The sequence below is a fragment of the Brassica rapa genome, chromosome A07 (assembly GCF_000309985.2).
Source record: "Brassica rapa cultivar Chiifu-401-42 chromosome A07, CAAS_Brap_v3.01, whole genome shotgun sequence".
Lineage (NCBI taxonomy): Eukaryota > Viridiplantae > Streptophyta > Magnoliopsida > Brassicales > Brassicaceae > Brassica > Brassica rapa.
In genome coordinates, this window is record NC_024801.2 from 8,781,281 (window position 1) to 8,805,998 (window position 24,718).

The following is a 24,718-nucleotide window of genomic DNA, read 5'->3' on the forward strand; positions in this document are numbered from 1 at the left end:
TCTAGCTTTTAAAATTTTAAGAACGATTCCTACTTTTATATCTCAAGTTTTAGGCTCCTAAATCTTATTAGTCACAACCATATTTGTTTTACTTATTTTAAACTGAATTTGATACTTCATTTCAACTACAATAAATAGACACTAGCACATGGTTACATATAAATGTAACTAACCATGTGATAGTGTCCTTTACATATCATGTTTTTGACGTTTTCGACCGTTGTATTTGTGGCTACTGAAGCATTTGGGTTCAAATCCAATCCCTCCATCGAAGCACAGAAACACAATGTGTTAGACATCCTGATATATGAGGTTGTTAGAGATAGATAACTCGATGTAACAAAAAAAAAAAAAAAGAGATAGCTAACTCGATTACCATTTTTGTAAGTTTCGTGAATGTAATAGTTCAAAACAAGCTTTCGTCATTTTTAAACTCAAAATTATTCGACATTAAGAATTTAAATTCAGTATTTTTTTTTTTTTAATATGCGGTAAACTCGCATGTTCTAGATAATATCTATATTATTAAAACTGAAGTACAAATTAGGTTTGTTTGGAAACATGAATTGCAATTTAAAAATAATGTTTGTTTGGAAACGTGGATGATAATATTAAATGAGAATTGTTTGGAAACTTGGATAGCAGTATATGTATTTTTTTTATTTACACATTTAGTCATTACATTTATAATAAATTAGGTATTTATTTTTGTATTTAATTTATTTACAGATTCTACCACTACATTTAAAATCAATTTCAATTAATTAATTAATTACAATTTCAAAACATATCTAAACAAATTAATATTCATATATTGATCATTATTAATATTGTACAAATATTACTAAATAAAAAATTTTCTATTTCATTTAATTTAGCAACATTAAAATAATTTATTTTATGTTTTACGGAATCAGTTAGGCATAGACATTTGGGTACCCATTTAAGTACGGGTTGTTTCTTTCGGGTATAGATTTTTTGGGTTTTGAAATTTCTTTTTAGGTACTTCCTTTTTGTATTTCTTTTTATTTACGGATTCTACCACTGCATTAAAATCAATTTAAATTAATTAATTAATTACAATTCCAAAACGAATCTAAACAAATGATATTCATATATTGATCATTATTAATATTGTAAAAATATTACTAAATAAAAAAATTTATATTTCACTAAATTTAGCCAAACACATAAATATATATATATATATATATTTATTTGCTTACGAAATCTGTTAGGCATAGACATTCGGATACCCATTTAGGTACGTGTTGTTTTTCAGATATAGATTTTTTGGGTTTTAAAATTAGGCCATGTTTGGATATAAATTTATGTGTGAGTTTCAAGTTGGATCTCTTGGGTCTGTATGAATTTGGTTATAATGTACAAAAAACTAAAAATATTCAATTAACGAATGTATTTGAAAATAATTTGGATATTTGAACAAAAAATAATCATATTATCCGGTTCGATCCGGATCTTTTGAATACAATTAGTTATATAGATACATATCTAAAATATATAACACTAATCATGAAAAATAAGTATCAATGCATAAATACGTAAAAAACTAATACCTACGGGAATGCGCGGGTCAAGCTCTAGTGCTTCTTAATTGTGAAACCACATCCAACAGTAGAATAAATAATGTATAAGGTTACATATGGCTTTTATGTTCGAAAATTGCCACTATAAATAATACTTTTCATTATATTAACCATGATTGTCATTTGGAAAAAAAAAAAAAAAACCATTGATCAGGCATCAGTTGTCCACCCTTGAATTAACATAATTTAATACTACTAGAATTCTTGCCGCGCTACGCGCGGATTGTACCTTATAAACTTATTTAACATCTTTATTATTATTATTTTTGAAATTCATTTTACATCTTTATATGTTTGTTTGGAAACTGAAGTACAAATTAGGTTTGTTTGGAAACATGAATTGCAATTTAAAAATAATGTTTGTTTGGAAACGTGGATGACAATATTAAATGAGAATTGTTTGGAAACTTGGATAGCAATATATGTATTTTTTTTATTTACACATTTAGTCATTACATTTATAATAAATTAGGTATTTATTTTTGTATTTAATTTATTTACAGATTCTACCACTACATTTAAAATCAATTTCAATTAATTAATTAATTACAATTTCAAAACATATCTAAACAAATTAATATTCATATATTGATCATTATTAATATTGTACAAATATTACTAAATAAAAAATTTTCTATTTCATTTAATTTAGCAACATTAAAATAATTTATTTTATGTTTTACGGAATCAGTTAGGCATAGACATTCGGGTACCCATTTAAGTACTGGTTGTTTCTTTCGGGTATAGATTTTTTGGGTTTTGAAATTTCTTTTTAGGTACTTCCTTTTTGTATTTCTTTTTATTTACGGATTCTACCACTGCACTAAAATCAATTTAAATTAATTAATTAATTACAATTCCAAAACGTATCTAAACAAATGATATTCATATATTGATCATTATTAATATTGTAAAAATATTACTAAATAAAAAAATTTATATTTCACTTAATTTAGCCATACACATAAATATATATATATATATATATATATATATATATATATATATTTGCTTACGGAATCTGTTAGGCATAGACATTCGGATACCCATTTAGGTACGTGTTGTTTTTCAGATCTAGATTTTTTGGATTTTAAAATTAGGCCATGTTTGGATATAAATTTATGTGTGAGTTTCAAGTTGGATCTCTTGGGTCTGTATGAATTTGGTTCTAATGTACAAAAAAACTAAAAATATTCAAATAACGAATGTATTTGAAAATAGTTTGGATATTTGAACAAAAAATAATCATATTATCCGGTTCGATCCGGATCTTTTGAATACAATTAGTTATATAGATACATATCTAAAATATATAACACTAATCATGAAAAATAAGTATCAATGCATAAATACGTAAAAAACTAATACCTACGCGGATGCGCGGGTCAAGCTCTAGTGCTTCTTAATTGTGAAACCACATCCAACAGTAGAATAAATAATGTATAAGGTTACATATGGCTTTTATGTTCAAAAATTGCCACTATAAATAATACTTTTCATTAAATTAACCATGATTGTCATTTGAAAAAAAAAAAAAAAACCATTGATCAGGCATCAGTTGTCTACCCTTGAATTAACATAATTTAATACTACTAGAATTCTTGCCGCGCTACGCACGGATTGTACCTTATAAACTTATTTAACATCTTTATTATTATTATTTTTGAAATTCATTTTACATCTTTATATGTTTGAATATTTTATACCATTTTAATTTTCAATAAATTAAAATGTCTAAGGTAATGTGTAACATATGGTGATGGATTTGAGTTTTCATTGTGATTTTTTGAACTGATAAATTTCACTTTGTTTTTTATTTTACATTTATGTAATTTTTCAGCTGTTATTTTTTTGATCGGGTGTTAATTATAAATCTATTGACTATTTTAAAATAGGAAAAATAGTATATAATAATGTTTGGTATCTGTTTCATCCAAAAAAATTGTATATCCATGAATATAAAATATTTAAATTTTTGTTTTAATCCAAATTTTTAATGCTCTTATACTTTGAAAAATAAACTGTTTTAACTTAATAGTTTGATTTGTTTTTTTTTTAATTTATTCATATCACCAAACTACTGAAAACAAATATATATAAGTTTAGTTTATTATATATTTTAAGTTATCTCTTAGCTAAAATTTTACTATTAATTTTATAACATTTTTGTAATAAATTATTTGTATATGTTTATACATTATTTGATTTTAAAAACTATTTGTTTCATCATTTTTTGTGCCAATTTGAATTAATGATTCTTAATTATATAGTATAGATGTAACAAAATTATCTGAAAGTGGAACATATTTTTAAAATGATAGGGTAGACATAATTGTTTTCAAGGAAGTTGTGTTGGAGGTGAGAGAATAATCAGCTTCACTCACTGTTATTTAGAGTCAAAGTCAAGTTTGAGAAACTGGTGTTCATGTTATTACCATATTTCTTTTTCTTGCAAGCTTTTATTACTTGTCTAATCGATGTGCTTCTAAAACAGATTTTGCATTCAAACGGAACTTTATTGCTTTGTTCAAGCGTGCTTACATTACTTTTAAGTATGCTAAATCATTTTAAGATCTTAGTAACTATGACCATGCTAAATCATTTTAAGATCTTAGTAACTCTGACCATCTGGAGCGAGGACTTTGGGATGCAACTTATTGGGAATGCTTGCTCGAGCTGAATTACTTGACTTTTGTTTGATGTAAAACTCTTTAGATATATTAAAATAAATGGAAAATACACCCTTCAATGTTAACCTTTAGGGCATTCTACTTACATTGAATAAACTATCCTATCATGTGCTGCCTATTTCCAATGTTGCAGGTTCTCAATGGTCTACTTAGTAGAAGCAGTCCCTATGAGATTGGAGTGTCATAAGCTCCGGTAATCCTGCCGGAGCTTCATCTTCTCCAGCTTATCCTGCTCAAGGAAACAGTTCACGAATGTACACATTAGACCATATGCAATAAGATTTTTAGGCTGGTGATAACTGATTTTACTTAAAGCTAATACATCAATTAAATTTAAAGCTAAAGCTACAAAATCTACAGGTTAAATTTTTTTAAAAAAATAAAGCAAAAGATCCGAAGCTACATCCTATACCATTCAACCCCATCATATAGAGATGAAGAACGAAAGAAGAGAAAAAACAATAGAAAGAACCTCAAAGAATTCACTTTTCTTTGTCATCGGCATGGCGTACGGAAACGTTAGATACACAGCTTCTAAGCTCTGAACTTTCTGGTTCGCGTAATTTCTGGAATCCATGAACACTCTCGGCTCTGGCTGAAACCAAAAGCTGGGATTTAGTCAACTCACTAATAGTTTTTGAACCATGCCATGTGGCAGTTGAGGAAGAGTGACTTCTGCGAAAAGACATATGTTATCCTTAAATTGAGTCTCCTAAGTATCACAATCTTTCTTCAAGTTATTTTTAAAATGTATCACAAAGTCTTTTGCCATGTACACACTCTCTAGCTCAAATTTGTCGAATCCAACCTTCTTCAAAGCCACTATCCTCCAAGTTTCAGTCTCTTGTGCACGGAAGACACTATGGTTCATCCATTTTCAAATCTTTAATATCTCCAAAAAAGAAAAAAATAGAGCTAATAATTTTCCATTAACTACAAAAATTCAGACGCAAGCACATTCAAATGTATTCATCACATAACATAATGAAAAATAAATGAGCTAAAAATTCAAAATATTGTACTTGATTGAGTTGTCGAGCTCTTGCGCAGTTGTGCAATCAAAGCTCCATAGAAATAAACGTGTTACCATGGTGGTAATCGTTCCCTTCACCATTTTCTCTTGATTTCAGACATGAAACCAATCAAAGCTCAATGGAAATGAAAATCTCATAGAGAATTTTTGTAACTATAAATGTCGTAACCTTGTTATTTTTTCAAAAGCATCAGATCAAAACTGGATCCGGCTGTAGATAGCTTCGCCAGAAAAGTTGCTTAGCCACACATGCATGGAAGCCGGTGGCGGCCAACTGTGAGGGAAATTCTGGCTGCGGAAGGATACATCGGCATATTTATATGGAGCTAGTAGAATTAGTGGAAGATGACAGTTACAGATCTAGGTAACTAAGAAAATGATAAGATTTTTGATGACTATTGATTTTTTTTAAACTGTAGAGAAGGGATAGAGAAAAAGCATGTGAAGGTGAGGAAAAAGATTCGGCTGAATAAATGTAGGTCATATTTAATCTTTTGGAAATTTGTTGTTTAAAGAAAATGGATTTCGTTGTAATATGATTAGAGAACAGACTTCGATTAAGGTTGGATTTTATTTAGGCTTGTTAAACTAAAAATGATGTGTAACTTTAATTGAATATAAATATTTTTGCTGATGTGGCATAACTTAGGAGTCTCTAAATTAGTTCATTTTATATAGTAGAGATTCAGTTCATCTTTTAATAGTAGAATTTAAATTTTTTTTAAATGATTTGAATTTTTTTGTATAATTGATAAGACAGCGGGGAAATATTTTACGTACTCATTAACATACATTTCAAAAGAAACATAAAATAAATAATATACGTTTAGATTTGATCAGTACACTTTATTTTGCTAGTTACTGATTGCCACAATTTGTGTTGTTTTTTTTTTTTTTTTGGTCAAACCACAATTTGTGTTGTTATTTTAGTAAATTTTAGCAACAACAAATTAGGATACATGTGAAAGTTTTTCCATGACGGAAGAAGAATAAAGGACTTACCCGCTTTAGTGTGACTCTATAAAGGAAAGGTACCATATTGTACGGTAATTGTTTGTTCTTATGGTCTAACGTATATTACATTTGAACGGATCATATTTTCCTATTAGCCAAGAAAAATGATTTTTTTTTATCAATATTTCCAACGTATATTACATTTGAACGGATCATATTTTTCTCTTTAACCATCATCCATTCATCTCTTTTTTTTCTATTAAAGTTAAGATGTATGATCAGAGAAGACCTTTGATTTTTGTTTACTTTTAGCTGAAACGAAGACTCTTGGTTACAACTTACAACTAGAAAATCTGCTCGGTGATTTTAAATAGATTTATTAAGTATCGTCATCACATACAGACATACAGTAGTAATTTATATATTCCCATGTCTTTTATATTTACAACTACATGCGAATCACTAAACCGTATAGGGTTAGGAGTTAGGACCATAGAGTGAAAGTTGTTAAGAGATTTGGCAGATATCATCTTCTAATCTAATAATGTTTCTCTTACATAACTCTTAATAATGTAATTAAGGGTTTATTAATATGTCTCCCTAATTTAATTGGTGAAGCCAGAATCGAAAGTCCACCATCAACCCCATCTTCCTTCTTTTTATAGAGACACAAGAGACGCCCTTTCTTCTCCGTGTCTTTCTGTCTCAACTCTGTCAACATGTCAGGACCTCTAACTTGCTCTGTGTCCGATCTCTCCACCATGCTCGGTCCCAACGCCACCGCGGCGGCTGAATACATATGCGGCCAATTAGGCACCGTAAACAACAAGTTCACCGATGCAGCCTACGCCGTAGACAACACCTATCTTCTCTTCTCTGCCTACCTCGTCTTCTCCATGCAGATAGGCTTTGCGATGCTCTGTGCTGGCTCCGTTAGAGCCAAGAACACAATGAACATCATGCTCACCAATGTCCTTGACGCTGCAGCCGGAGGACTCTTTTACTATCTTTTCGGTTACGCCTTTGCCTTTGGCGGATCCTCTGAAGGTTTCATCGGAAGGCACAACTTTGCTCTTAGAGACTTCCCGACCCTCACGTCCGACTACTCTTTCTTCCTCTACCAATGGTCATTCGCAATCGCAGCTGCTGGAATAACCAGCGGTTCTATCGCGGAGAGGACTCAGTTTGTGGCTTACTTGATCTACTCTTCTTTCTTAACCGGATTTGTTTATCCTGTTGTGTCTCACTGGTTCTGGTCCCCGTTCGGATGGGCTAGTCCCTTCCGTTCAGCAGAAGACCGTTTGTTTAACACCGGAGCCATAGATTTTGCTGGCTCCGGTGTTGTTCACATGGTAGGTGGCATAGCAGGATTATGGGGTGCTCTCATCGAAGGTCCTCGACGTGGCCGGTTTGAGAAAAGTGGTCGCGCTATTGCACTACGTGGCCACTCCGCCTCCCTTGTCGTCTTGGGAACGTTCCTTCTTTGGTTCGGTTGGTACGGTTTCAACCCCGGTTCATTCACCAAGATCCTCGTTCCGTATGAAACCGGTTCTAGCTACGGCCAATGGAGCGGAATAGGACGGACAGCGGTTACAACCACGCTTGCTGGATCCACCGCAGCTCTAACCACACTCTTCGGTAAACGTCTTCTCTCTGGCCACTGGGCCGTGACAGACGTATGTAACGGGCTACTCGGTGGGTTCGCCGCCATAACAGGGGGTTGCTCTGTGGTAGAGCCCTGGGCTGCGATCGTATGTGGATTCGTGGCTGCCCTAGTTCTCATCGGCTGCAACAAGCTCGCGGAGATCGTACAGTATGATGATCCCCTTGAGGCGGCGCAACTACACGGAGGATGTGGTGCGTGGGGGTTGATATTCGTAGGGCTTTTTGCAAAGGAGAAGTATCTAAACGAGGTTTACGGCGAGACACCTGGAAGGCCATATGGACTGTTAATGGGTGGAGGAGGGAAGCTGTTGGGAGCACAATTAGTTCAAATACTTGTGGTTGCAGGATGGGTTAGTGCTACCATGGGAACACTCTTCTTCTTGCTCAAAAGGCTCGGTTTGCTGAGGATATCGGAGAAGGATGAGATGGCCGGTATGGATATGACACGTCACGGTGGTTTTGCTTATATGTACTATGATAATGATGATGAGTCTCACAGGGCCATTCAGCTCCAAAGAGTTGACCCTGGATCTCCTTTCCCTCGTTCTGTTACTCCTCCTCGCGTTTAATTTTCAAGCTTCTTGTAATTATATTAACTGTTAAGTATTGTTGGGGTTATGGTTTTCGAAATACAAACTTTGTTTGGATATTTGGTGATCTATCATACCGTTTGATACCTTTATGCCATTCTCATAGGCGGTCATTTAAAGCGTTTGTGTAACTTTGTGAACCAAATACAAATAAGTTGGTTGATTTTAGAAAGAAAAGTAATGAACGGTTTAGATTATATTATGTTGTAATGAACGTGTACCATAAAACAGTTTTGGCTATAAAAGCTTTTTCAACTCAATTTGGAAAGTTTTGTCATATATATATATAGAGTTAGTGACTTATGTTGAATTTGAATCAATCACACGTTCTTATTAACTTAGATCTATATGCACTTTATTCTCTCTCTCTCTTCTGGCTTTCTCATATTTTGTGTAAGTCTGAGGCTGTTACTGTGATCTCTGTTAATGTGAGTGTTATCTTGAAATTTAGATACAATTTTGGATTTTTTCACTATTGGATATTTCGTTTCAGAGCTATGAACTATCCAGGATATCTTATATATATAACCTGTAGAACTGTCATATAGCTTTCACACTTTTGTTATCAACTTATTATATTATATGTATATTCGAGTTCGAGTTAAACCAGGACTGGAGCTATAGGTACATTCTGATTTTTAATCAATCTATATATTGCATTGCAGTACCTGAGCTCGTCATTTAGCTACTAAGATTGTACGACATTGCCTAGATGAACTGCTTTGTTTTATTAATCTATAACATTCATCTTTCTTGGTTAGTTTTCATCTTCCTAGGCTAATTCCGTAAAGTAAGGGTTTTGGGCGCCATTGACTATGTGATGTGCCTCAGTACATGGACCTGGATCAAGATGGCGATCTTGTTGCACAGCTCGACCCAACTGAAGTTTCCCCATCGGATCATGCCGACCGTGCCGTCTACCGTATCGACCCGCGGACGTCCCAGATGGAGCTAAGAATGAAACCACGGCCTGACGATGGAACTGACCAACCCACATGAGTTATTTCCCGACCAACTCAACAAGCTAAGACTGATAGTCGAGCCAGAAGCCACTTGGGACGAGAAGAATCCGAAGACGACCGAAGCTTCTCTCTTTTGGCCCTTTTGGTTCGTACATCATGTCCCGATGACCAAACAGACGTCCTTGCCTCAGTGTTCGACCCCATGATGGACTTCTCTCTTAGACATTTCTCTAAGACAAGGATCCTTAAGCTATCTGAAGACTTGACCCACGCAGGGACACAGCTCGTTCGTGTGGAACACCCGGCGGGCCGTACGGATCGAACAATGATCCTTACCGCCATGGACCAGACTGGTTCGAATGAACCTGGACAGTAGCCAAAGGGTCATTTCGACCAGATCAAGAACCGAAGAGTTATTTGACTATCTTTATGTTTTCAATCAATCTTTTCATTTTCTAGATTTGATTAATATGTAAACACTTCTCATAAGTTATCAATCGATTTTTCCTTCTTATTTTGAGTTTATCTCTTTGTTCTTCGTTTAAGAAAACTTTCGTTGTTTTTTGGTGCGTAATATCCAAGTAAACAGCCTCATTTTTGCTGGACTAGTGCGTCATATCAAGTAGCAACGTGAGTTGGAAATATCAACAGCCTTCTGCAACTGTTATGCGACACTTCAATCCACCATTTCTCCCTCGTTCCTCACTGTTTCGTGGGAGATCATATCATTTCACAATCCGGCTGAGTGATACTATAATTAGGGCGTATCAAAATGGTATCAGAGCCACTCTACCGATATTGTCTATCCATCTTCTCATCTTCCATTTTGGTAAAAGTATAGTCATCCAATCCTTAGGCTTGATGACATGCTAGAGAGTTCATGTCTCCTCTGTTATCTCTAAACATGATTGGAAAAGTGGCTATCACCAAATTCGCATGAAAGAAGGTGATGAGTGGAAAACTTCATTTAAAGCTAAGCTAGGATTGTATGAGTGGCTTGTCATGCCTTTTGGTCTTACTAATGCTCCTAGGACATTCATGCGTTTGATGAATCATCTCTTACGGTCCTTTATTGGCCATTTTGTTGTTGTCTACTTTGATGATATTCTTATCTACAGCAAGAGCCTTGATGATCATAAACTGCATTTGAAATCTGTTCTTGAAGTTCTTAGGAAAGAAAGGTTGTTCGCAAATCTTGGTAAATTCTCTTTTGGAACAGATCACGTGGTTTTTTAGGCTTTGTTATAGGCGCTGATGGACTCAGGGTGGATGAAAAGAAGATCAAAGCCATCCATGACTGGTCTAGTCCAACAACCGTTGGAGAGGTGAGAAGCTTTCATGGACTAGATGGGTTCTACCGGAGGTTCTTTCAGAACTTCAGCACTATAGCAGTCCCACTCACGGAAGTGATCAAGAAGAACCTTGGTAGTGGGAACAAGCTCAAGATGAAGCATTTCAAATACTTAAAGGGAAGTTAACTCAAGCTCCTTTGCTTGCTCTTCCTGATTTCTCTAAGACTTTTAAAATTGAATGTGATGCCTCAGGCGTGGGTATTGGTGCTGCATTGATGCATGAAAAGAAGCCCATTGCATATTTCAGTGAGAAACTTGGAGGAGCCATACTCAATTACCCCAGTTACGACCAGAAACTGTAAGCTTTGGTGAGGGCTCTCCAAACGTGTCAGCATTACCGCTGGCCAAAGGAGTTCTTGATTCACAGATATCACCAATCTTTGAAACACTTTAAGGGCCAGCAAAAGTTAAAAAAGAGGCACGCACGTTCGATCGAGTTCATTGAGACTTTTTCTTATGTCATCAAGTACATGAAAGGTAAATAAAACGTGGTGGATGATGCCTTGTCTAGGAGGTATGTTCTTCTTTCAGCTCTTGAAACTAAGTTGCTCAGTTTTGAATTCATCAAGAATTTGTATGCAACTGATCATGATTTTAAAGAGATCTTCAAGATATGTTCTAAGGCCACTTATGGGAAGTAGTATCAAATGTCTGAATTTTTATTCTTTGATAACCGTCTTTTTGTGTCTCAATGTTCTTTGAGGGAGTTTTTTTGTTGGGGAAGCACATGGAGGAGGACTGATGAGAAATTTCGGAATCAAGAAGACCCACAAGGTGATTCATGAGCACTTCCATTGCCGAGCCTGATGAGGGACATGGAACGGATATATGGCCGATGTGTGGTCTGCAAGAAAGCCAAATCCAAGGCGCAAAACCAAGGTTTTTACTCAACTTTACCCATTTCATCTCATCTTTGGATCGACATTTCTATGGATTTTGTGCTTGGATTGCCTAAGTCTAAAGCTGCTAGAGATTATATCGTTGTGGTGGTTGATAGATTCTCTAAGATGACTCATTTCATTCCTTGTTACAAAACGGATGATGTTGTGCATGTAGCAGAACTATTCTTTAGAGATGTTGTTAGGTTGCACGGTATGCCTAGAACGATTGTTTCTGATAGAGATGCTAAGTTCCTTAGTTACTTTTGGAAGACTTTGTGGTCTAAGTTCGGAACCAGGCTGTTATTCTCCACCACTTGTCACCCCCAAACTGATGGATAAACTGAGGTTGTGAACCAGATCCATTCAAAAGCTACATGAAAAGGTTCGTGCCAACAATGAAGCCAAAACAAATATCTATGAGAGAAAGGTAAACAATAAAAGGAACAAGGTCGTTTTGAAGAAGGTGATCTTGTTTGGGTGCATTTGAGGAAGGAACGGTTCCCAGAAGAGAGGAAGTCTAAGCTTATGCCGCGTATTGATGGTCCATTTCTGATCATTAAAAAATCCGTGATAATGCATATCAGCTTAATTTGCAAGGTAAGTATGACATTTTTTCTAGCTTTAATGTTTCTGATCTTTCTTTCTTTGTTGCAGATGTTCCAGATTTGTGGACAAATCCTTTTGAAGAGGAGGGGAATGATGCGCCTCACTACATGGATCCGGGCAAGGATGACAATCATGTTGCACAGCTCGACCCAACCAAGGTTTCCCCATCGGATCATGCCGACCGTGCCGACCGTTTTGTCTACCATATCGACCCCCGCGGACGTCCGGAATGGAGCTAAGGATGGAGCCACGACCTGATGATGGAATTGAACGACCCACATAAGTTGTTTTCCGACCAACTCGACATGCTAAGACTGATAGTCGAGCCAAAAGTCACTTGGGACGAGAAGAATCCGAAGACGACCAAAGCTTCTTCCTTTTGGCCCTTTTGATTTGTACTGCATGTCTCGATGACCGAATGAACATCCTTGCCTCAGTGTTCGATCCCTTGATGGACTTCTCTCTCGGACATTTCTCTAAGGCAAGGATTCTTAAACTATCTGAAGACTTGACCCACACGGGGACAGCTTGTTCGTGTAGAACACCCGGCGGGCCGTACGGATTGAACAGCTCACGTCCTGATCCTTACCACCATGGACTAGACTGGTTCGGATGAAACGGGACAGTAGCCAGAGGGTCATTTCGACCAGATCAAGAACCGAAGAGTTATTTGACTATCTTTATGTTTTTCAGCCAATCTTTTCATTTTCTAGATTTGATTTTCTACAAAATTTCTAAGTTTTTCTTTGAATATTGTTTCTATAAATATGTAAACACTTCTCATAAGTTATCAATCAATTTTTCCTTTTTATTTTGAATTTATCTATTTTTTGTTTGGATATTTGGTGATCTATCATACCGTTTGTTACCTTTATGCCATTCTCATAGGCGGTCATTTAAAGCGTTTAAGAACACTTTCATTGTTTCTTGGTGCATAATATCCAAGTAAACAATCTCTTTTTTGCTGGACTTGTGCGTCATATCAAGCAGCAATATGAGTTGGGAATATCGACAGCCTTTCGCAACTTTTGTGCGACCCTTCAATCCACCATTTCTCACTCGTTTCTAATTGTTCCGTGAGAAATCATATCATTTTACAATCCAGCTGAGTGATCCTAATTAGTGTGTATCATTATGTATTATTTGGGGCAGGGCCAGTCCTGGACAAAGCTTAACGAAACATTGATCTTAGGTCCCCCAAAAATGTTTTTAGACCCCCATATTTACCAAAACAAATTTTAGCTGAAATTTTTTAAACCCACTACAGCCCCCTAAATCTTAGGGCCGGCCCTGTGGGGCACCCAAATTCACTCGGATGCTTTGGTTTAGTGGTTTGTATGCATGCATTATTAACCTGCTAAGTCAGGTACGATTCTCACTTTTCGGTTTTGATATTGATAATCCGTAAAAAATTCGATCTTAGCTAAACACGTCCACTAAGAAGTTTCACTTCCTTTATATGTATCATAAAAAAGTAAGTTAATCCAAACCTAATTATTTCCTTTTTTCTGTTATAATTACCTTTTTATCTTTGTTTTCCTTTTCTCTCTATCTTTGCTGGTTTTGATTGGTAACATGATTTATAATTGATTTAATTTGAGTTAGAGGCATAAATCAAAAATGTTACCAATCATGATTTAATTATAAATTTTTGATTTTGTGTTTAAGTTATAATGTGGTAATGTTGAGTTATATTTTTGAGTCTTCTTTGTAAAATCAGTAAATCAAATGCTAAACCAACATCAAAGAAAAGTTGGTGTATTAGAACTAATTATTAATTTTATGTATAAAGTGTTTATGTGTATTAGTTTTAATACATCAACTTTCTTAGTTTTTATTATAAACACTTTATTATAAAATTATTCTAACTCATAAGTGCTTATAAAAAAACTAAGAAATAAATAATTCATCAAAGTTCTCATAAGTGCTTAAAAAATTATTAATTATGTTTGTATATAAAGTTGTGTGTTTATATGAGATTGTTTGCTGTTACATATATAATTCAAATATTTATGTATCTTTCATTATTTTTAGTTTAATAGAGCTTAATTTTCTCTAATAATTATTTCTTACTAAAATTGTAATAAGGGTAATCATTTTGTATTTATAATTTTTATTTATTTGAAATGATATTTACTATAATTTATTTAACAAAAAGGTTACCAATCTTATATTGTTAGTAACTATAAATTTTAGAAAATAAATATTGCAACTTATTTTGTCAAATTTTTATTTTATACATATTAAAAGAAAAAATAGTTTTATTATTATTTATTAATCTTAAATGGTATAATGTTTTATTTCTTTTTAATAAATTATTCATTAAAAATTGTAATGCAACTTCTACATCAAAAAAGTTATCAGTCATTAGTTTTAACAAAATCATAATTCATACTTTTACTGCAAACTTACCACATAAAAATACAGATTTTACCACATAATATTTACTGTAAATCACATCGAAATACAATACATACCGCAAATCAACCTTAATACTACATTTCACCAGTCAGAGTTCTCTTTTTTCTCTTAAGTTTATTTTCTCCGCTACATGTGTAAGTTTTGTTCTCTTTTTTCTTTTGTTTTCTTTTCGAAAGTTGTATTAGTTTAGGAAAATGTTTAATAAAAACAAACATAAAACTCTCTTTGGTTTCATGAATAGTGTACTGATGATTTTTCCTCTTTGGAAACAGATATTTTTAATAATATTTTGATTTTTATTACATATTTTTAATATAAAATAGTTATATATGAGGGCCAACAATTTTTGAGTGCACTTTAGGCGCCATTTATATCTAGACCAGCACTGAATGTGACAAACTATAAATATTATCCATATTAGTATATGATTCTATTGTTAGTAATCTATTCGAATATTAGACTTGCAAATGTTTTAGGGATTGATAATCTTGACAGAATAAAAGAGGAAGAAGACGCAAAACGAGAATATTAAAAAAAAAACACTTAGTGCTTAAATGGATAGAGAATAAAATGAGGGCACACTATTATAGTAAGTATTTGTGGTGTAGTGGTAAAAGGCATGTTGCATCATGTGTCAGCTCATGACTTCGAGTGTTTTAGAGCTCATTTTCGGCTAATTTTTTTTTTTTTTTTGCTTTAATGAGTTACAAATGACGATATTTTCCATTATTATTATGTTATTGCCATGATTTCTTCTTCCTTGGCAAACACAATATCAGATCTCGCGTTCAGACGAAGTTCTATTCAATGATCAAAGATCTCCACTCGAGGAACCTAATCTTCTTTTCTTTGATGATCATATCTCTAACATAGAGAGACTGAAGACGATATTACTCCATATCATAGGGTATGAAGATGACATTACACCAACTTTGAAACTATGATTCAACTCGCGAGTGTTGATGTTCAAATCTGTTTGATTGACAATCTAAGGCTTTGTAATCTTGACCTAACATGTCATAAAAATGCTATATTTCGTTTCACTAAAAACAACTCTAAATGTGTTTTTGAATCAGTATTCACTTCTTATTCATTATCTAATATGTCTCATTGTTTATTTGTTAGGAATGTTGCTATTCATTGTCTTATCGTTTTGAAAAAAAAGAAGCTTTTGACTTTCTTTTTTCTTTTGGTTGAATGCATATATCATTCAGAAGTCACGATGCTTTCAATAAAATAGGCTTTCTGGGCCATTCAGATTAACATGCGGGCTTGTAAAGAAATTTAAGCTCAACAGCCGAAATCACTTGAATATGTGGCAAAACCTTATAACATGATTGGGTGATTTTTCCATCAGACGTGGACAGTCTATCTGAGGCTCTTATTCCCCTTTTATTACTTGTTTGATGTTTGATAATATGTTATTTCTTTTATATTTTTCATAGAAGTGAGAGTTACTCTTCCTCATCTCTCTGATTCTTACGAGAGAAATATATTTTGATTTTTTAAAGTTTAACTTTGATCTATTCAGAAAGATTGTATAGTTACGATACAAACATCACCCAAATTTTGTTCTCATGTTTTTTTATTTGTTTAAACCTGTGAAGGGGCTACATCAACCAAAATGGAAAAACAAAGTCATAATTCGGCAGTTTACCAAAAAAGCTATCAAGAGAAGAAAAGCATTTCCTAGATCGGAGCTCGGCCAATCGCTCTAGGCATATTGGTCTGAGGATCTGCCAAAATTAGAAAAAAAATTGTTACAAAATTACAAATTAGAAATTTTTTTGTTGAAAGTTTATAAATTAACAATAAACAATACCGTAAAGCTTAGGAGCTATCCGACTCAGCCAGCTGGGCATAACCTCCGTGACCTCTCGCTTTTGACTTCCTTGTTGATATTATGGCCAACAACATTAAAAGCCTATCACTTGATCCATATGGAAGCTTTGTAATCAAGAAGTGTCTACAAGTTGGCATACAGAGAAATGTCATCTTTATCGTTCTTGACATGATTGGTCACTGTTTGTGCATTTTCAATGTTTTGAAATGATGTTGATATGATTATTATTGGTTCTTCGTACGTAATTAAATAAATATAAGACTATATAATTTAGATATGAATATATAGAGATATTTTGTTGCTAAACATTAACATTTCCCACTTGAGATATTCACTCACATATTCTCTAACGAATATTTTTTTTCCACCAGCTCTAATCTCAATTGCCGGTTCAAAGCTTTAAACTATAATCTCTATCTCGAATTATTGGTCAAATTCCTCTTCTCAGTCCATAAGAAAAGAAATCCATTAAACTTTTAAATATATTCCTGGTTAGACATTTCCACTTCAAAGAAATTTCTACCTAAACTGATTCTACGTCCCTCAATCAAAAGAAAACCTTGGCTTCATGACTGTCATACAAACCCATCCAGGACGATGGTATTAATTATTTCTTCTAAAGGTTTTTTCTAATGTTATTGATTTTCAAACTATTACATAAATCTAAATCATTTTGCAGAAGACATAGATTTTTGTTTTCTTTTCCTATTGATTACGGCTTGTATAAAAACATTGATACTCCTAAAACATTTTTAGTTAACAAATTTGACATTGACATAATGATTTTTCTTGAAAAAAAAGAAGAAGATTCTAGTTTATGCCATAGAGTCATAGACCAATCAATAAAAGAAGTCTCTATGCCATCTCTCTTCGTAACTTCCCCTAACCATTAGTCATTACCCTTCTCTATAGGCTTTTCTTTTAATCCAGCTGCTTCTTCTAGTTGGGCTGCGGGTTCAATTTTTTTTTTTTTTGAAACTTTGATAGCATATAATTAAATGTAGCAAAGGAGTACAATATACACCTTAGTAAAACTCATATCAAACTCTAACCTCAAAAGAAGTAATGAACTCAGTCTAGCAGCCCAATAAAGTCCCTATAACAAGACGCAAGGTTTGTTATTGGTACGTGAATTCTCATTAATTTTAAAACTTTTAAAATTCCATTGTTATTGGTTCTTGGATTTCAAAAATCTTAATAGAATCCATTGTTGTTGGTTTAAGAATTTTCAAAATTAATTCAAATCTCTTGTTATTCATAAAGTTTAATTATTATTGATTCTCTAATTCTAATTAAATTTAGTGGTTATTGGAAGACGAATTATATTCATTTTTACTTATAAGATTCAACTTTCAAAACATCATATGTATCGAAGTGATTTTCAAAATTTATGTGAAAAATTAAAAAACAAATAGTTATACTTACTAAATATCTACTGCACTACAAATTATAATTAATTATATTTTATATATTTTTACATATTTTAAATATATAATTATTTTATATTCTTTTAATCATTTTTGAATATATAATTATATTTATAAATATTAAAAAATCGAAATATATTTTTTAAAATAGTTTCAAAAAGTCATTTTGAATTTTAAAAGAAAATTTGACAAAAAATTGAAAATCAAAATCGAATTTTTTGTTATAAATTATAAAAAGCTCAAATTTAAGAACATATACTTCGAAATTAAAAAAAAAAACTTTTGTACTTATTTTTTATTATTATTTATATATCTCGAAACCAATGGGTAAAATAGTCTTTTGTTTTTTATGAAACCTCTTTTGATCATTTTCCTCTTTGAGTGCTCTTTTTATGACAACAACTTACAAGAAACCATTTAAGAGAATTGCGTAATTTTGTATGTATCACTTTATTATTTTTAATTTGAAAGAAAATAAATAAATAATAATGCTATATGATTTAAAAAAAAATAAATTATATATTTACTTTACAAAAAGAATGATAGAAAAAGGGTAATGTAAATTCATGAAAATCTATACCAATCTAAAAAATTTATAATCAAATTTCATAAGTCAATTTATATAAATTTCCACAATCTACGTTTTTTTAAAAAAATATATCAACTCTTAAAATCTACAAACTCTATACAAATTCACCTTCCAATAACCCCCCTTAGAAAGCCATAATTTGTAACCGAAGCCCAATGTATTACACAAAGCGGCTCATGGAAATCTCTGAATGTTGACCAATCCATGCCCAAAGAAAACAGTAGACGACGCTTAGTTTTCTTTACCTCCACATTGTGAACAAGCGAGAGAAGAGATAGAAAGAAAGGGAAGGATGATGAGAAGATCAGAACAATAGCCGTGCTCGGCTAGAAGATAGAGAGCCAAAGCATTATCCTCTCAGAAGCTTGAGTCTGGTTTTTATTTCAGCTCAATTCCCTTTTGAATTGAGCCCGGGGAACGATGGATGTTGAATTTTTCTTTCACACCTGACCTCATAGATCGTGGCTTGCCACGCTAATAAGGTGAGATATTTCAGATTGTTGTTTCTTGAGAATTAATAAGACCACTAAGAGTCTCACTCCATGAATGTTCCCATGTGCTAAATTGTAGGGAGGGTCCAAATTGTGTTGGAGAAGGAGCACTAAAAGAAGAGGTGGTCTCTAGTTTCATGATGAGATTAGCTGAAGAGACACACCGAATCACTTCCAAGTCCCCATGAGAGCATCCTGTCCCTTGTGGGACAACAGTTCAAGAGGAACAACCAAGCCATACATTTGTGGAATATCTATTTGGCGATTCAAAAGCCGATTAGGGCTAAGCGGAGTGAAAAGAGTTTTCAATGAGACGTTTAGTGATTCCTTTCTTAACCCAAATCACTTTGGCCCAATCCACCCAGAGGTTTTTTTATTTTCAACAATTGTATATCAAACTGGATTCGAAAGTAGGAATAGATCGACCTTGAACTTGCCAGATTAGGGAGTCATCCGCGTCAGAGACTTCGATAGTGGTCATGTGAATCTGAAGATCTTCTAAACGGGGAGATCCAAGAATCATTAAGCCAAAGAGAAGCACGCGACAGATAGGGGAATCCTAGTTAGCTGCGGACAACTCGAACCAATGAAATCAATCAAAGGGCCAAAGTCTGACCCTGGATCAGTCCAAAGTAAGACTCTAATCCATTGAATTATCTTACTCCTAAGCTGCAATAATTGTTTGAAAGCCCAAAAATGACTTTGTTTTTTTTTAATATCCCAGATTGAGTTGTTTTTTATGATATTGGTTTTGATCCAAGAAACTCAAACTGAATCAGTTTAAATAGAAGGAGCCATAACAGTTTTAGCGAATATGTATAGTTCCAAACTCTTAGAGCATGATTAATGCCGGTCTAATAGAATGAGATTCTTAACGTGATATAAAATATGGTCTCTTAAGTTTTAATTAAAAAAATTAAAAAAAAAAACCATCCCAAAGAGGTTGGAACTTATCGCTAAAAACCAAATAGTGAGGCCAACATATCTAGGGCACGTGTTAGACTTAGAAAAGAAGCGCCAATATTGGTTCACTTTTCTCCACCATTCAATATGTTGTATGCATGCAATTTTTAATTTTTGTTGGAAACTTGAATTATCTACGTACTGCTTTGTGTCCAACGATGAATGTTTTCTTATTCAATTTATGGTGGATATTTCGTTTCTTATTTGCAAATGGTAAAGGATATTCTCTTTCTACTACTGCTTCTATGTTTCTTAGTTGTATGTTTAAAAGTACGTAGTACTAGAATTTGATCCACGTACTTGTGGAATGTTTGTTTTAGGTTATTTAATCAGTGTTTTATATAATTTTGGTATTATATATTTTGTGCATTTACCCGTATTAAATTCTGGTATTATATACAAAACAAATTTATTATTGATATTATTAATTTTCTTTATTTTATCTAACCATCAATGGCATTAATTGTTTGTTTATATGCTCCAACATTCGACATGCCAGAGCTTTGGAATGGACTGCAAGGAGATGATTGCAATGTTAAAAGAGCCCCAGGTTTGGCGAAGCTTTGCGACGGAGCTGGAAAGGATGGAGACGCTCCATATTTGCTTTCTGGAGTTCAATATCACTTATGTTCCACAAGCGCGAAATCAGTTCTCAGATTTTTTAGCCAAGACTGCTAGATCGTTCCATAGGGAGTTATATTTTATTGGTTGTTCTATCCAGGTCTGGTTACCCAGACCACCTCAAGCTTGAGTAATAGAATGGCCTTTTGACGTCAAAAAAATAAAATGTGCAAGTTGAAATTATTTGCTTTTAATTTGAGAGTAGATAAAATCAAAAATCATCCTATGTTGAATAGAAGTTTGGAAAACAACAACTTTTTTTTTTGTAACTGGCTTTCAATTAAAATTGCAGAAAAAAAATGTTACAAGCCGTTTAAGACTTAAGTTACATGGGTCGAGCCCATCCAAGTTTGTTAAATAGAAGGAAGTAAATTTAACCAAATACGTAAAAGCCCAAGACATTTAAGAAGCCCAGCAGCAGTCCTAATTCTCCTTCTTCCCTTTCCTCGCCTTCGATTCCATCGATCATGAAGCCGTAGCACAAACATGAATCTTTGTTTACTTGGAGAGTTCTGTGATGTTCCTTATCGGGTTGGCTCCGTGGCAAACCAGAGCGCCATCAAGTTCGAAGAAGTCACCGGATTTGAGTCTCGGTAACTAGAAATGCGGTTCTTGATCTGTCTCTCAACTCTTTGCGTTATATTATCGATCGACCTGAAAGTGTTTCTATGCAGGCGGCTGTTCCTCTCCACCCAAAGTGCATACAGCTTCGCTTGGAAACATAAGTAGGCAAGACGTCGCACCAGTTTCCTCCCCTTAGTACTTGCATATTATTGAGCGTTGTTGTCCAATCTCTTCTAGGAGAAACAGAGCATCTAGTTGCAATTGCAGTCCAGATACAAGAGATCAATGCAATTACTCAGAGGAAGTCGTAGGCAAACATCATCTTTCCAAGGTACTGTGGCACTTCTTCTGTGGCATATGTGAGCATTGGTTTACATCTGAGTAATTTGTATAATTTTCCAGACAACATCTTTCCAAGGTACTGTGGCACCACTTCCTCTGAGTAATTTGTACACTTCTCATGTGGCATATGTGAGCATTAGTTTACCCTCCAGCTCCCATTCATAGTTATCATCCTCATCTGTTAGTACAACCGTTGTGAGATAAGCGTATAACTGTAGTTGGTTTTCCGATCTTGCAGGTGGCAACCACCAAGCATCTTGGTTCCAGAGACTCCGTAGAGTAGCATTCCTACATATACCAAGCCTTGAGGAAGCACGGTTTGCCAAGAAGGAGTCTAAGCTTCCAAACGGCGACCAGTTATCTGTCCAGAACCTACAAGTAAGTCCATTCCCCACTCTAAGTTTGATCCAATTGTAGATTAGAGGCTTGGACTTTAGAAGTTTATTCGCTAGCCATGAGTTGTGTCTGCTAGGATTAGTAGTCCAGAGGTTTCTCAAATCTCCATGTAGGAACTCTTCTTTGAACCAAGCTACCCACACCGAACCTGCCCTGAAGAAAAGCAACCAGATTAGTCTAAGAATTGTAGCTTTGTTCCCGGTTAGTAGATCTTTAACTCCTAGTCCTTCCTCCTCTTTAGGCCGGGTTACAACATCCCAAGATACCCGAGCAGCATTATTACTGTCAACATCTCCTTTCCAAAGGAAGATACTGCAGAGGGAGTTGATCCGGTTAATGCACGCTTTAGGTAGGAAAAATGAAGAGCACCAGAAATTGGTAATGCCTGCTATAACCGTTTTTATCAGCAGAAGGCGCCCAGCAAAGGAGAGAGACTTAACACTCCAGGAGGATAGTCGTTCCTTACTATCTGAATAAGCTGTTCACAGTTTGCTTGACTCAGTTTTTTGGTGCAGAGGGAGACTCCAAGATACCTAATTGGGAGGATAGTCGTTCCTTACTATCTTAATTTAATTTTGTCATACTTAGTTCTATGTAATGTTTTTATTTTAAAATGATAGATTATAACTGTAAAACAAATAAAACAGGATGGAGTTCCTCTTCACTGTACTTCCTGGTCCTCATTCATCACCGCCGACGAACTTCAGCCACGTTCGAGCGCAAGCCGTCACGGTTTGTCTTCTCCTTCGCCGCAAAATCATCAGAACAACTTCCTCATCCACGTCGTTCTTTGAACCTCAACCAAGTTCAATTGCGGTTTGTCTTCTCCTTCGCCATGAATAAACACGGCCAAGCTTCCTCCTCCACGTCGTGCTCCGTAACTGATCCGCCTCGCGCTGTGACAATAATAAAAGAAGAAGCAAGATCTATGTGTTTGTTGTAGAAACAGAGTCATTAAGAATTTGAAATCGGGTCTTAAACGATATTTTTACATGTTTAAAGGTGTAACAAGCAAGAAAAATGTAAAAAAAAACTAATGATTAAGGTGAAATAATGGCTGGCGGCCATAAAGGGGAATTATTCAGGGGAGTAAACCACTTGAAATCTAATATGTTTAGCTGCTCTGTCATTGTTAGTTGAAACAAGGATTCAAAGCCCTCAATTTCGTAGGTCTTTCTTTTTTTCATTCTGATATCTACGATCCTGTCAATTTTGGTAAGTAAGTAGATATAATGAATGATTAGAGAAAGCTTCGTTTTTTTCACTCTTAGAAGAATCTAAATATGTCCAAGCTTTTCATGCAGCAAGCCACAAAAGAGCTTTGTATACTTTATAACAAGGAGAAGATACAATTTTTTATTACTTAATTTCCATCATGCCAAAATGAAACAAGAAAGAATCTGTTTTTCTCTTCTAATTATGTTTTCATCTTTGTTTCTTCACTGGATCTGGCGATATCTATTTCTTTTAGATTTAGATTTTATTGTTTGCTTGTTTGAATCAGGAGAGAAATACCAATAGAGAAGTTTTCAGGAACTATTTAGAGCCCTATGGAATTCTTGATACTCTCACCATAGGTATAGATTCTCTTTTCCAGTTTTCCTGCATTCCACCCAGGATTCCTACTATGATCCTTTGGCGTATGGAAATCTCGACTATTTGGTAGTTTTGGTTATGATCCTTCTTTCGTTTTGTTTCAAATTCATTCAGCAAAAGCTAGGAGGTCCTTAAGTCTCTCACTATGAAAAGCTTCAAGCAGAGAAGTCTAATCTTTAAATAAAGGACATTGAGATTTGGCATATAGGTATTGATTCTTAACTTGAATTTAGCTTATCATTAAACAATTTATAATTGAGTAGCATGATATCTTGCATATTTGCATTGTTTTATCCATTCATCCATGAGCATTTTCATCATATAGATTAGGATTCAGACATGTTTAGGTTGCATTTTGCATACATGAATCTCTATTAGGTATTTGAGTACGACATGGAGTTTCTGGAGACATTTGGGTGCATTTGGAGCTCAAAGGAGGTGATTAGAGTGGTCTTTGGACGAGCACTGCCTGGAGCGACTTCTCGGAGCGACTAGATGAGGTCGCTGTGCACCACATCCCGGAGCGACTCATCCAGAGCGACTGCACGAAGTCGCTCGCGTTTTCACATCCGGAGACACACATATTTGACCCTGGAGCGACCTCTCAGAGCGACCTACCAAGGTCGCTCCCGATCCAGAGCGACCCGTTGGAGCGATACACCAAAGTCGCTCGCGACCTCTCGCCCGGAGACACCAAAAATCGGCCCTGGAGCGACTTCCCGGAGTGACACCTGCAAGTCGCTCCGCGTTATTTTGCTGCCAAAAATCATGATTTCTTAAGGACCTTTTTGCAATTTATTTTGGACATTTTGCACTTGGAAAAACCTATGTTTTAAACATCTTTTGTAGCCACCAGAGGCAGATTATCTTTTATCTTTTGATCTATTGAGAAATACACAAGAACTCTCTTGAGAAGTTCATCTCTTGGATTTTGATTGTTATGTTCTTGTGTTATTGTTGATTTCTTATCTATTTCTCTACATGATTAATCTGAAATCCAATATGGGTTTAAGAGGAATCATGGAGATTAGTGAGTAATCACCTTTTGAATTCATGGGTTAGGGAGATTAAGGGTGATTAGGTTAGAGCTAGGATGTTTTAGTGTAGATCATTCATATTTCCTTG

The 24,718-nt window shown here is 34.4% G+C and overlaps 1 protein-coding gene across 6 annotated transcripts; it reads left to right on the forward strand.

Annotated features, from left to right (window-relative positions):
- The first annotated feature begins 2,717 nt into the window (after positions 1 to 2,717).
- LOC103828649 (ammonium transporter 1 member 3) lies at positions 2,718 to 23,077 on the forward strand. 6 transcript variants are annotated; one of them, XM_033274476.1, is made up of 4 exons: positions 2,718 to 21,590; positions 21,662 to 21,730; positions 21,840 to 21,979; positions 22,239 to 23,077. In XM_033274476.1, the coding sequence occupies exon 1, from the start codon at positions 7,004 to 7,006 to the stop codon at positions 8,516 to 8,518; it is 1,515 nt and encodes a 504-aa protein (XP_033130367.1). In that variant the 5' UTR covers positions 2,718 to 7,003; the 3' UTR covers positions 8,519 to 21,590; positions 21,662 to 21,730; positions 21,840 to 21,979; positions 22,239 to 23,077. The 6 variants fall into 6 exon arrangements, with proteins under 6 accessions (XP_033130367.1, XP_033130366.1, XP_033130369.1 ...); XM_033274475.1 differs by having other exon boundaries at positions 21,840 to 23,077; XM_033274478.1 differs by lacking the exon at positions 21,662 to 21,730.
- Positions 23,078 to 24,718: the final 1,641 nt, after the last annotated feature.

Coding starts and splice junctions, on each gene's coding strand:
- LOC103828649 (XM_033274474.1), top strand. CDS start 7,004: ATGTCAGGACCTCTAACTTGCTCTGTGTCCGATCTCTCCACCATGCTC.